Below are 12,928 nucleotides of genomic sequence, written 5' to 3'. Positions count from 1 at the left end.
CATATACATTGGTGTTCTGGAAACTATATTTGCACTGCATGGTTTTTATTGGTATTTTCGGATGATTAATTGTTCGGTTATTTTCTTTATAGACATATTAAGTTGAGTTTTGGTTAATTATTTTGTTTATTGGTGTGAATATTTGATTGCATGTTTCCGTTTTGATAATCTTAATTCCCATAACAAATAGTCATCTTGCATCTATAATTCAGAACGTACGTATGGATGGTGATTTTGTTGCAATGTTGAATGCGTTGCGTAATTGATGATCAACAAGTGAGTTATACTTGTCTGTATACAATATTGAATACTAGTACACATCCGCTTTAGCCATTTTAGCTACGGTCACTTTTGCAATAAATTATTTAATTTTTGTTTGTTTCAAGACAAGACAACAGATTAGGGTCTTTATGACAAGAATATTTGAGATTAGGACATAAACCGAATTGTAAAGGTGTCATGCATGCGTTTTGGAGGGATTTTTCAGTGTGACCGTTATACGAGATGGTGCATCACATGTTTCTATATAAATGGTGGATTATATGTGTTAAAAAGTTAATAACTTAAAAATTAAAATTTTCCACCACTTACATAAAAACACGTGGTGTACCATCCGTGTATTCATCACAATTAAAAATTTCTCTGCGTTTTGGGTCGGGTGGGTGAGAAGATACCGAATCTCGACGCAATTGGATTTTAATGGGCGGGTATCTAACTACGAACCCAGCCAAAAGATACTCTATTGCCAACTTCTTGTTGCGCTTGAAGACGGCCACGTTTGGCCTCTGGATTATCATCTTCTTCTTCTTCCTCCTCCCTTCCTCTCTTCCTCAACCGCCAATCCCGACGGCTGAAGGGACACCGCCAATGGCCACTGCCGCCACTATTCCTCTGCTGCAGTTCGTCCCCGCCAAAACCTTCCAGGCCAAGCTCCACTCCAACAGGCTCCGACCCATCAAACAGAGAGGTCCATTTCTCCTGAAAGTTCCGATCTTTGAGCTTTTGCTTAATTCGTACCTTTTTTTTGCTGATAAGTTTGGTGGGTTTTGCAGGAAGGTTTGGGTTGTCTACGATTACATGCTCCTCTTCTAATGGCAGAGAGCCTGATTCTGTCGACATCGGTGTGAAGAGCGTGGAGCGGTTGCTGGAAGAGAAGCGGCGCGCCGAGCTTTCTGCTGGGATTGCCTCAGGAGAATTCACTGTGGAGAAATCTGGGTAAATGATTAGTAGTGATTGAAATTCTGCGTTTAGTTTTGATCTGTTTTGGAAGTTTCAGCTGCTTTCGATCAAATTTGCTTAGTAGTTTGTTTAATGAGTTTTGATTATACTAAATTATAGCAAAAGCAAGATGTATAGGTTAAATTTTACTTAGATGTTATGTATTTGGTGGTGAAAAGTCGAAAACTTTTTTTGGTGTTCTTAGTTGTCTGAAGAAAGTCTATTACTTTCTTTTGTTGGATTTGTGGAAGTAGAATATTATCTGGGGAAGCTTTACTTTTGTGTTATTATACATCCACATTTGTGTTTATGCATTCGTAACTCTGAGTCTCTTGAATGTCGTAATTAGTTTTCCATCTCAATTGAAGAGCGGTTTGTCAAAGGTTGGTGTTCCTACGGGGATACTAGATTTCTTGTTCAGCTGGGCTGATGCAGCTGAAGACTATCCAAAAATTCCAGAGGCAAAAGGAGCGATCAGTGCCATTCGAAGTGAGGCCTTTTTCATCCCACTATTTGAGCTTTACCTCACATATGGTGGAATTTACAGGCTGAAATTTGGACCAAAGGTTTTTATTTCTAATTTAGACCTCAAACTTAATACATCGTTCCGATGAAAAAAGTTGCTATTCTCAGTGGATTACTTGTTGATTCTTGCTGCAGTCCTTTTTGATAGTTTCTGATCCGGCGATTGCCAAACATATATTAAGGGAGAATTCAAAGGCTTATTCAAAGGTTAATCAATTTGTTAATTTCTTTTCCTGTCCTCTCTCTCTCTCTCTCCCTCCCTCTCTCAATTAATAGATACTTTGTGCACAGGGAATCTTGGCTGAAATTCTAGAATTTGTCATGGGAACTGGTCTCATTCCAGCAGACGGTGAAATATGGCGCAGACGGCGACGTGCTATAGTTCCTGCATTGCATCAGAAGGTAGTTCGTTCCTATCCGTTCTATTTCAGTTGTACCTTTTCAATCTTGTGGAAGAATGTCTCTGTTTTCATTAATTCAATGTTTCCAATAGCAAAACCATCGGGCAAGGCATCCCCAGGACAAAACCTCTTTTAAAATTGCATATCTATATTTGTAGTACAGGGGGAAAGTTGGATATTAAACAGGACCAAGATCTCTGATATGGAAACCGAAATTAGAATGATTCCGAGAAATTCAATTGTTACTTGCACGAGAAGGTGTTGTGCACCTTGAAATTCTGATTGTTGTGCCTTGGCCCGTTCATTAGTGCGGAAACGAGATTCAAATTACAACCTCACCAAATAACACTCAGTTGAATAGAATAAAATACAAGAAATAAAGACACAGAGAAATTTACGAGGTTTAGCAAAAACCTGCCTACGTCCCCGGAGAGATATTGCTCTTCACTATGAGAATAACAGTACAAGTACACATGAGTTAAATTGATATAATTCATTCCCGAATCCCTTGTACACCCACTCATAGAATTTTCCCAAGAGCCTCACTCTACCCCAAGAGTTCTTTCACTAGAATACTTTTCACTCTAGCTCTCTTGATTTTCTCTCAACCCATGTTCAACCTTTCCCATGGGGGGCCGGATGCTCTCCCCTTGGATGCTTCTATGATGCTTACCTTCCCACTTTCTAAGCATTACTAAATGCACAAATATTGCATCTAGTTATAGGCATACACTAGCAACTATGCCAACAACCAAGACCAAAAAGTCTTAAGTTCACATGACATAATCATTACCTAGCCTACCTAGCATGCACCAAAGTCTATACCTAGTCTATAAAGTACAACTTTTCTCCATTTGTCATTTAATGCATATAAAAAAAAACATGCACAATTGTGTGCAAGCAAACACAAAGTCACAGTTGCTGCCATTTCCTTGTAGCATTCACATGGTCTTCAATTGTTGTCAACACATGACTCATAATTACTCACAAATGTATGAGCCAAACACAACACTAATGCCACGGTTCTGTGCATCAGAAGGAGCAATTATGAGGACTAGTCATTCTAGAACAGGCATTCAGTTTTTCTCTAGAATGGCAACTCCTCCAAATTGTTCCTTGCAGTTTCTAAGATTAAAATATTGTATACGGTAACCAATCTTCAAAAGTTTGAAGAGCATACTGATTTTGTTCATATATTAAAAAAATTGCTCTTCCTTTATAACAAACACACTTGATTATTAAGAAAACTGCACATAAGAATCTTATGAGCTTGTTCATTTTCTCATGCAATTTGAAGCTACCTCACTGTAAATGTAAACCTTGACACATGCCATAGGAACTATTTGTAACTTTCGTTTAATTGATCAATTTTTATTGTTGATATCTATTTTCTTATTTTGTAACTGTAGTATGTAACAGCTATGATTAATCTCTTCGGACAAGCTACAGACAGGCTTTGCCAAAAGCTAGATGCTGCTGCATCTGATGGGGAAGATGTAGAGATGGAGTCACTTTTCTCCCGTTTGACACTGGATATCATTGGCAAGGCACTTTTTAATTATGATTTTGATTCATTAACAAATGACACTGGGATTGTCGAGGTACTCCTTTCCATTCCTTTTGTCTTAGTTCCAGTTATACGAGGTTCTTTCCTGTTTAGCTTCCACTTATCTTCAATGATTCTCATGATCATTTATTGGTGTCAATCTATTTTGGCTAGAGCAGGCTGTGTACACTGTCCTGAGAGAATCAGAAGATCGTAGTGTTTCACCAATACCAGTATGGGAGATCCCAATATGGAAAGACATTTCACCACGACAAAGAAAAGTCTCAACAGCCCTCAAATTAATTAATACTGCACTGGATGATTTGATAGCAATTTGCAAGGTAAAGCCATCTCAATTGTTTGGCAAAACATGTTTCTGATCACACTCACGCGTATGTATTTTCCTTCGAGATCATACATGGCTGGGCAAGGCTGCTAATCTGGTGCATTATTGCTTTATTTTTTATTTTTCATTTTTCATCTGCAGAGAATGGTAGACGAAGAAGAGCTACAGTTTCATGAGGAGTACATGAATGAACAAGATCCTAGTATTCTCCATTTCCTTTTGGCATCTGGCGATGATGTATGTAACCACAAACTATCAGACATGCTCGTCACTAGCTCATATGGTTGAACTTTTTGCTCCACTGTTTGTAGGTTTCTAGCAAGCAACTCCGTGATGACTTGATGACAATGCTAATAGCTGGACATGAAACATCAGCTGCAGTCTTAACATGGACGTTTTATCTTCTTTCCAAGGTAGCAAATTTGACGCTTGGTAATGGAACTAATTTCTCAATTTTATATTCTTTAGAACATCGTAATACGGATTTTTTACTTGAAGTGCATAAATATAACAACTTGTAAATCTCGGGTGCTTGCTAAATTTTTTACTGGCTGCAGGAACCTAGGGTCATGGCCAAGCTCCAAGAGGAGGTATGTTAATGTCTTAATATTAATGCATCCATATTTTTACAAGAAGAATCAATAGGAGTCATAAATACTTTAGCCTATATCATACTGTTTCTTTTTAATTATAACACTTCATGTTCTTAGGTTGATTCCATTCTAGGCGATAGATTTCCAACCATTGAAGACATGAAAAAACTCAAGTATGCAACTCGAGTGATTAACGAAGTAAGCAGATCATCTTTTCTCAGAATGATTAGAAGGCTAACCTTCTAATAATTTTCAATATGATTGTTTTTGGTTTGACCTTCCTTCTTCCTATGTAGTCCTTGAGGCTTTACCCACAACCACCCGTGCTAATTCGTCGTTCTCTTGAGGATGACAAGCTTGGAGACTTCCCTATTAAAAGGTCATACCTGGGATCTATTGATATATTTTTTTTCTTTACAAGAACTCTAGCTTTTTCTTTCTTAAATGAGCATATTATTTTTCAAAAGAAAAATTTCTTCCTTGATAGTATGAAATTATCGTACCTAGCATTCACGGGTTTTTTGGGTTTCATGTATAGATTATTTGATACTATTGGAGAAGCATGATTTTAGAAAAACACATACATTGAATATTACTATGCAAAAACTAATTCCTTAATTATATTTTCATTTACAGGAATGAGGATATATTCATTTGTATTTGGAATCTGCATCGCAGTCCAAAACAATGGGATGATGCAGATAAGTTTTACCCTGAAAGATGGCCATTAGATGGACCCAATCCAAATGAGACGAACCAAAATTTTCGGTAATTTTTCTCTCTGCCTCTTGCATGAATCGGATTCATGTCACAAGATACTGTCTGGTATCATTACACTTTTAAATGTGAAACATACAACAACCACCACCACCAAGCCCTATCCCACTAAGTGGGGTCGGTTGTATGACTAGATTGCCATTGCGCTCGGTTTTAAATGTGACCTAAAATTATAAAATGGGCTACTACTGCAAATGTTAAGTTTCTTAAGTTACTTCTGAAGTTATTCTGTTTTGGAGCTAACGGAGGACTTGGCATAACACCTGACCACAGTGGCGTTCTAAGATTCATACAATTGACTCCACTTAGTGGGATAAGACTTTGTTGTTATTATTGCTTGAAGTTATTTTGTGCTATCTTCGTTGAGATGGGATTGAGGGTCAGATTTTCTCTTGAGGTTTCATATAAAGTATCTTTGTCTTTTTACAGATGAATGACTCTGGTAGTTATTGTTTCAGTTACTTGCCCTTTGGTGGAGGACCACGGAAATGCGTAGGTGACATGTTTGCCACATTCGAGGTAATGTAAACATTTGAACTTGGTGAATGAGAAACACTTACTTTTTCATGCTTCTAACGACGACCGTTTACAAACTTTCACGTTGCTAATTGACAGACTGTTGTAGCTCTTTCGATGCTTGTTCGAAGATTTAACTTTCAATTGGCACTAGGCGCTCCCGAGGTAAGTATCCCTATGTTGTTTCGTGCGTGTACGGTGTATTATTTATAGCCTAACTGGAGCTTTTCGAAGCGTGATTCTTAAACACAGGTAGTTGTTGGTGGTGTTGTGAAGAACCACAAGAAGTTTTATGATTCTATCTAACGAATGGTTCTCCGAGCAGGTCAAGATGACAACGGGAGCCACCATTCACACGACGGAAGGGTTGAAGATGACAGTCACTAGGAGGATAAAACCTCCGATCGTTCCCACATTGGAGATGCCTTCATTTGAAGTGGATACGCCTGTCGGTGTCCCAAAAGGGGATTCTGTAGCTGGTCAGAAAGGTGAGGTTTCTTCTGCTCATCCTTGATTATTTTACGTTCCGATGTGTTTGATGTGCTTCGGTTAAATCTTATGCTCGACGATGTGAGGTCTGTAGATAATGCTATAAATTGAGAGGGCGGCGCTAGTTAATAAGATGCAAGTGCATACCCGCGGTCGTGCCATAGAGAAGGTTTGCAATACTTAGAAAGAAAATGTGTTTGTATAGTGCATTTTAAGCATATTCAACTCATCAATATAGTTCTTAATCAGCATTGTTGGTAAAGTCTCGCGACGAGTCATCGCGCTTTGTAAATCTGGCAATCTACTTTGTTTCTCGTATGAACGAGGATCATTTGCTCGGAATTCTCGACGAACAGGAGGACTTACTCCAGTAGTTAACTAACTTGACGAAACATACTGATGAACGTATCAAATGTCACCTGATCCTACTCTATCTGAAGCTGCTCAATTTTAGCAGATGCTAAGTTAAACTTCAAGAGAGCCAGCAGCCGGAACCTGCTTAGTAGCAACCGAACCCACCCGAGGATCTCGAACACAAAAATTTTAAGGAAAACTAATGAAAAATGCTTGAAAATTTTGAGTTTTGACGATAAGGGCAAAATAAAAGGTAAAATGAATAGTATCAGATTTGACTTTTTAGTGTAAAAATGTGATTTTTTGTTAAAATAAACAGTACTGTGGACTTTTCGTTAAACCTCCCAAAATTTTATGCCAGAAAGCAATCAGAACTCAGCCAAAAACCAACCCACAACCTGAAGAACCAATGCAATGCAGAGAGAGTAAGTAGCAGCCAAGCCGACAAAAGGAAAATCCTATCAACCAGGAAACTAGGAACAAGTATTCTACTATTGCAAGCGAAAAGATACTAACATGCTTTCGACGGAGGTGAGGCAATGGAGGTGGTGTAACGTTAAAGAAACCTACGCTTACCAATTACAGGATAGCGGAACTTGACATGGTCTGATTAGTACTGGATTAGTGATCAGCCTAAACATACATAGAATCGTCGCTGTTGAGAATCATGTGTGGGAATAGCCAAAACATCTCCTGATAGATAATAACCCTTTTTTAGCTGGCAATGACTGATCGGGTTCGCCATCATCGGATTTATTGCAAGGAAAGTGCCTATGAAAGGCCTTCACTGCTCCCGTGACCCCGTCTTCGTTATCCATGGCCTTCGCAATTTCTACAGCACACTCTTTAACCTTTCAATGGAGAAGTTATGTACTTGTTAAACTACTGCATGTGCGGGTGTGAGAATTTTACACGAAAAAATGACAATTTAAAGTGCCGACATATGTGAATCACTTGAAGTTAGAAAAGAGAACGGTAAATACCTTTGGATCTAACATAAAGCGTATGGCATCAACCAACTTGTCAAGCGAGAATTCCTCAACCGGGATGGGTGCAGGACCTACACCTCTGGCATGCACCCTCTCACCCCAAAACGGCTGGTCCCCGAAAAATGGTATAATTGTAGTCGGACACTAGAAAGAACACAAGAGTATCACCCATATATAAGCCACAAAATCATTCACAAATATAAGATTTCCTAAGAATGGTACTATCAGTTACCGCAGCTTTCAGACCAGCAGCAGTTGTTCCAGCACCACCATGATGTACCTAAAACGAATTTCCATATCCAATTGAAACCAAGTTCATTCGGAAAGCAAACAAAGTACAAGCAAAAGCTAAACCAAGGGGGAAAACCAACGACATAAAAGAGCGTCAAGCTTATGCATGACACAGACTGCAAGGGAGATACCATTTCGGCCCAACTGTGAGAGAATGATGTCGTGGACACCGTGCAGTGAAGTCTCAAACAATCAAAATGAGTCTAAAAGCAAATTAGAATTTACCACAGCAGAGCATCGTTTGAATAGCCAATCATGGGGGCAATTGTCCACCAAGTACACAGAATCCCTTGGTTCTACTGCTGGAAAGACAAATATACAATGGTTTTCAGATGTAAAGAAGCAACAATGTGCTTGTGAAAACCATAGATATAATATTATATGTATATATTTATCTTGTTTTATTAAAGAATCAAGACTTACAATTACCAAGGCCACCCCAGCCTCTGTTGATAATGCCTCTCTGTGCAGTTATTTCCAGAGCTTGAAGGATAATATCGGTCATTTTCTCCGGTTCTTGAAGAGGCTGTTACAATACCGCAACAAAGGGAAAACATTAGCATGTAGCAAGACAATTTAATAAATGTTCAATCAATTGACCTTAACTATACAATTCACGGGTATCCTCTGCATTAGAAATGTCTCATTCAAATCAGATATTGAACAACTGAGCAAAGTGGACAATTTGCCATGAATAGAACCCCCACAACCTATTGGTTTTTTGGGGGGGGGGGGGGGGGGACCGACATGATGGCGATCAGTCGGTGGTGATGTGTGGTTTTTGGCTATTACGGTTTCGTTGGAAATAAACAACTAGTTTTTTGAGTGTATGGAGGAAACAAATGAATAGAAAAAGCTGCAAAGAAAAAACTCACCAGGCTACCAAATCCAATATAGACAGGCTCGTCACCAGCTTCAAGCCACTTCGCAAGTGGCTCTGGGGGTTCATAATTTGAAGCAAGGTCAAGAAAACAAAACCCAACAACATCAATCTTCGGTCCCCAATCTGCCAGACAAGTGAAAACCAAGGCATATTAGCAAATAATCAGCATATTGTGTTCTCATTTGGTCAAGCTAGTATATTTCTACCCTATCAAATCAAATTCCAGGAGGCTTGTGCAATAATATTAGCACACTATTTCTGGAACAAGAAGCCCATGTATCATGACAAAGCTTATGTAGTTCGCAACCACTATGAGTATTTTGAAATGACCATGTATCTCTATCATATCTTCAGCAAGAAATTCTAACCAATTAATTTTCCATTACGACATTCAATATCAGTTCATTTAACATGGAAGAATCTGTGAGTTCATATCAAGTCAATACATGCAAAGTTTTCATCTGAAGGAAAAAGATTTAAATATACGACCTTTAGGTTTGGGAACAAGATGAGGACTCCATATATACCCATGGGGCACGTCAGGTTGAGAACTATAGTTTCCACTTAAATATGTGATAGGTCTCAGCTTCAGCATTTTCTTCCTAAACTCATTTATCATGTCTCGAATTCCTAGCGAAATTAATGCATCGACTATTTGATATGATAGCTGGAAAGAAAAGAAAAATCTGTTTAATTACATAATATAGGCCTGTCAAACAAAAGCATCAATATAATCACTACCAGTAAGGTAGAAAAGGAAATCATATGAGACTCACTCTATATCCAATTGGTTGCGTGACACGGGATAGAGGATGGGGGAATTCACTCGTAGGCCTGAGAAAAGGTAAATAGTTATCAAGCGATTAATCAAACAACACAGAATAGTTCATGATTTGCTGCTTTTCTCTCTTTTATCAGTACGTTTAAAATACATACATATGCATGAACAGTCCATATATTGAATAATCAACTGTGTGTGGTTGAGAAATGTGTCACACCAAAATGAACAATGGACGATGCAACTGAAATCCAAGAAGATAATCATTGAGCAAAATATATCAGCATTTGATCTAACACAGAGACAACACTTACGTCCATGGCATTGTGAAGAATATATGAAGCGGTACTTTTAGTGCCTCAGCGATATGAGAGTGCCCTGGACAAGTGTTGGCAAAGTTAGGAATCCACTAAATGATTTCAAACAACACATATATTCATTCTTCTTCTGATATCAAATAAACCATGCAGATAATATATAAAGATATTCTCGTAATTGTTATCTCCAAAGAACATAGGCATGGAGACTTTCGGAGCATTTCAAGTGGTTAAGGCTATTAACCCATGCATCCATCATCATTGTCAGTGGAAGACTGCCTTAAACACATCAATATGTGCTGAAGCGTTCTTCAATTATTTCAACGGTAATAGAAACCACAAACACATAAGCACCTTGTGCTCTTATTAAAGCCAAATATTGCGTGTGGCCAATTCAAATTTTTGAAGAATGATTGGTACTTGAAAACCAAAAGAATGTTATAAGATGATGAAATCTAACCATAGGCTGGTGGGTTGGCAATTATTGCTTCTGCTTTAAATGGAACTTTGGAATCGGGATCAGGTTCCTTGCATGCAGGAAGTAAAGAAAAAATTATTTCCCTTAACTGCTGTCGCTGAATTGATATTTCCGAAGGTCCTGATGGCAAGAAACCTTTATTCTTGACCATATCTGTAAAGAAACAAATGCATAGCATCAATACAAAACCCATAAAAAGACAGGCATGTTTACGTTTGTGTGTTTTTTAAGTAACATACAAACAAATTATCCTGAATCATATGTGTTTATACGTCCAAGATTGCTTTGTAATGATCCAAGCAAGGAGAACAAGGTACATGAAAATTACACCCTCAATGTCTAAATAAGTTTGCAAAACAAGAATTTTAGCAATTACCAAATGATTAAATAACCAGACCAAAAACTCATCATTAAATTACGCAGGGTACGGAAAAGAAAACAAAATCTGCACTTACAACCAGCAAGAACTTTTGGATCTCCACCTAAAGGATAGAACTCCAACCCAGCAGTAAGGACAAAATCTTTGAAATTTGCATGAGTCGCTAGCCTAACCCTATGGCCATATTCCTGCAAGCAAACACATCCATCAATTCACAAAAAGTAAGGGGTAAGCTTCGCAAGAAGAGCTATATTTTCTTTTCACCCATCGCCTCTGAAATTTCCACCATGAAAAGTCAAATTTTCAAAGGACTCAACTGAGAACACTAAGAAACCCGAACACGAGCATATATCCAGCAAAAGATCACAAATTCTCTCACAAATGATGTCAACATTGCTAAGTAACTAATTACACGAAAAATCATGAAACATTTCACTGATAAGTTCTAAATAGCTAAAAGAAAATCAATGCAAGACCTGCAAACGTTTTCCAATGGCAACAAACGGCTGCACATCTCCTCGCGTGCCGACAATAAGCATTACAATTTGCAACGGAGGTATATCTCGAACTTCAGCTTCCGTTTCGCCGCAAGCTTCTGCACCAGAAGCTGCCTCACTGTGAGCAGCTCCAGTTCCGAAATCCAGATACTGTGGCTTAATATCTCCCGGAACGTCAAATTGCACCGTTCCGTCATCTTTCACTGTTGCCAGCTGCTTTATATATTTCCGCTGCAGAATTTCATAGTAGTTCCAATTAAATCCTAGAAATTTCAAGTAGTAAATTCTAAAAAGATCAAATTTGAAAAACTTAAAAATTTTTAATTCAGTACCTTTTTTCTAAAAGGAGTTCTTTGATCGAAGAGCTTGGCGAGAGTTACAGACAACGCCTGGTTCTGACTCAATCTCGCGCTGGCAGTGAGTTGACTCGAACCGGACGATGTACGGACGGCGGATGATGATTCTCCGGAATTTCGCTCTGTTTGCACATCCCTCTCCAACTTCCCTACGAAATCCGCATTTTTCCACAAATTCGAAACCAAAGTTACGAAAAAGACAATGCCGATGAAGAAGAAGACTAAGAAGGCGACGACGGAACCTGAGGAAGGGGTGGCATATTCGTCATTAGGATTGCGAGGGACTTCGGCTTCGAAAGAGACGGACATGTCGCTAGAGCTGCCGGAATGGCTCCGGCGGTCATCGGCGGAGGACTCCATCATGGATTCGCGGCGAGATAGATTCTCTCTCGAGGTTTGGCGATGGATGGGGAAGGTACAGGAATGCTTTTTCTGCTTCGAGTTGTTGGTGCAGTAGGAAAGCACAAAGCGAGAAAAGAGAAGAGAAGAGGACAGAGATGTCACGTGGAGGGAAAAGAGTTGGAATTGCCTACTGGACACGTATCCCATCGAGAAGGCGCCAAATACTACCAGAGAAAAAGAGTTAACTACCGATTTACCTCCTGAATTATCACCAACTTTCGATTTGCCCCTTGAACTTTTTAATTGGAAAATTAAGGACTTAAACTAATTTTTTTGGCCAATTTGCCCCCTGCTGTTAATTTTTCATTTATTCCATCCAAATTTCTGTTAAATGGAAGCATATGCACAACATGTGTGGGTAGTTCAGTCACTTCATTCTTTAAAATAATTGAAAACCTTAGATTTCTAAAATATAAACTTATGCAAATATGTGTGATTCTATAGCTTTTCTGTCTGAAGGTCTAGTGAAATGACGCTTTTGTCCACAAATGAGAGTTATGTGGTTTGCACATGATAAGAGTTAACGTTAATTTGGATGAAATTTATGAAAAACTAACGGTAGGGGGGAAATCGGCCAAAAAAATTAGTTTAAGTCCTTAATTTTCTAATTAAAAAGTTCAGGGGGCAAATCGAAAGTTGGGTGATAGTTCAGGGGGCAAATCGGCAGTTTACTCCAGAGAAAAATTACCGGCACATGAGGTGGTATATTAAGTGCTATAGAGTTTAGGATTTAAGGTTTAAAATATATGCGTTAAAATGTTAATAATATAAAATATAAAATTTTTCACCACTT

The 12,928-nt window shown here is 38.5% G+C and overlaps 2 protein-coding genes across 4 annotated transcripts; one reads left to right on the top strand and one right to left on the bottom strand.

Annotated features, from left to right (window-relative positions):
* Positions 1 to 642: 642 nt before the first annotated feature.
* On the top strand, positions 643 to 6,673 carry LOC103427772 (protein LUTEIN DEFICIENT 5, chloroplastic-like). Of its 2 annotated transcripts, XM_029101544.2 has the most exons (17): positions 643 to 967; positions 1,053 to 1,215; positions 1,568 to 1,784; positions 1,879 to 1,950; positions 2,035 to 2,145; positions 3,554 to 3,745; positions 3,870 to 4,031; positions 4,178 to 4,273; positions 4,348 to 4,449; positions 4,594 to 4,626; positions 4,747 to 4,827; positions 4,926 to 5,008; positions 5,266 to 5,397; positions 5,865 to 5,925; positions 6,022 to 6,087; positions 6,248 to 6,410; positions 6,506 to 6,673. In XM_029101544.2, exons 1-17 carry the CDS (start codon positions 700 to 702, stop codon positions 6,520 to 6,522), a joined length of 2,019 nt encoding a protein of 672 aa, XP_028957377.2. In that variant the 5' UTR covers positions 643 to 699; the 3' UTR covers positions 6,523 to 6,673. The 2 variants fall into 2 exon arrangements, with proteins under 2 accessions (XP_028957377.2, XP_028957376.2); XM_029101543.2 differs by having other exon boundaries at positions 674 to 967; positions 6,248 to 6,673.
* Positions 6,674 to 7,135: 462 nt separating this feature from the next.
* On the bottom strand, positions 7,136 to 12,258 carry LOC103408683 (sterol 3-beta-glucosyltransferase UGT80A2-like). Of its 2 annotated transcripts, XM_029101545.2 has the most exons (14): positions 11,976 to 12,252; positions 11,710 to 11,882; positions 11,357 to 11,608; positions 10,957 to 11,068; positions 10,484 to 10,654; positions 10,021 to 10,084; positions 9,705 to 9,762; positions 9,418 to 9,595; positions 8,921 to 9,051; positions 8,469 to 8,571; positions 8,271 to 8,347; positions 7,987 to 8,034; positions 7,749 to 7,898; positions 7,136 to 7,616 (listed from the first exon to the last, which is right to left on the bottom strand). In XM_029101545.2, the coding sequence occupies exons 1-14, from the start codon at positions 12,094 to 12,096 to the stop codon at positions 7,431 to 7,433; spliced, it is 1,824 nt and encodes a 607-aa protein (XP_028957378.2). In that variant the 5' UTR covers positions 12,097 to 12,252; the 3' UTR covers positions 7,136 to 7,430. The 2 variants fall into 2 exon arrangements, with proteins under 2 accessions (XP_028957378.2, XP_008345737.3); XM_008347515.4 differs by having other exon boundaries at positions 11,710 to 12,258.
* Positions 12,259 to 12,928: the final 670 nt, after the last annotated feature.

This window comes from Malus domestica, chromosome 04, assembly GCF_042453785.1.
Source record: "Malus domestica chromosome 04, GDT2T_hap1".
NCBI lineage: Eukaryota > Viridiplantae > Streptophyta > Magnoliopsida > Rosales > Rosaceae > Malus > Malus domestica.
Note: the sequence above shows the minus strand (reverse complement) of the source record. Positions and strands in the feature narration are given on the sequence as shown.

Excerpts from the sequence above, each read along its gene's own strand:
- LOC103427772 (XM_029101543.2), top strand. The coding sequence starts at position 700 with ATGGGCGGGTATCTAACTACGAACCCAGCCAAAAGATACTCTATTGCC. Across the intron at positions 4,274-4,347 it reads TTTTGGCATCTGGCGATGAT|GTTTCTAGCAAGCAACTCCG; the intron begins GTATGTAACCAC and ends CACTGTTTGTAG. Across the intron at positions 5,926-6,021 it reads ACATGTTTGCCACATTCGAG|ACTGTTGTAGCTCTTTCGAT; the intron begins GTAATGTAAACA and ends GCTAATTGACAG.
- LOC103408683 (XM_008347515.4), bottom strand. The coding sequence starts at position 12,096 with ATGATGGAGTCCTCCGCCGATGACCGCCGGAGCCATTCCGGCAGCTCT. Across the intron at positions 10,085-10,483 it reads TGCCAACCCACCAGCCTATG|GGCACTCTCATATCGCTGAG; the intron begins GTTAGATTTCAT and ends ACACTTGTCCAG. Across the intron at positions 8,572-8,920 it reads ATATTGGATTTGGTAGCCTG|CCTCTTCAAGAACCGGAGAA; the intron begins GTGAGTTTTTTC and ends GTATTGTAACAG.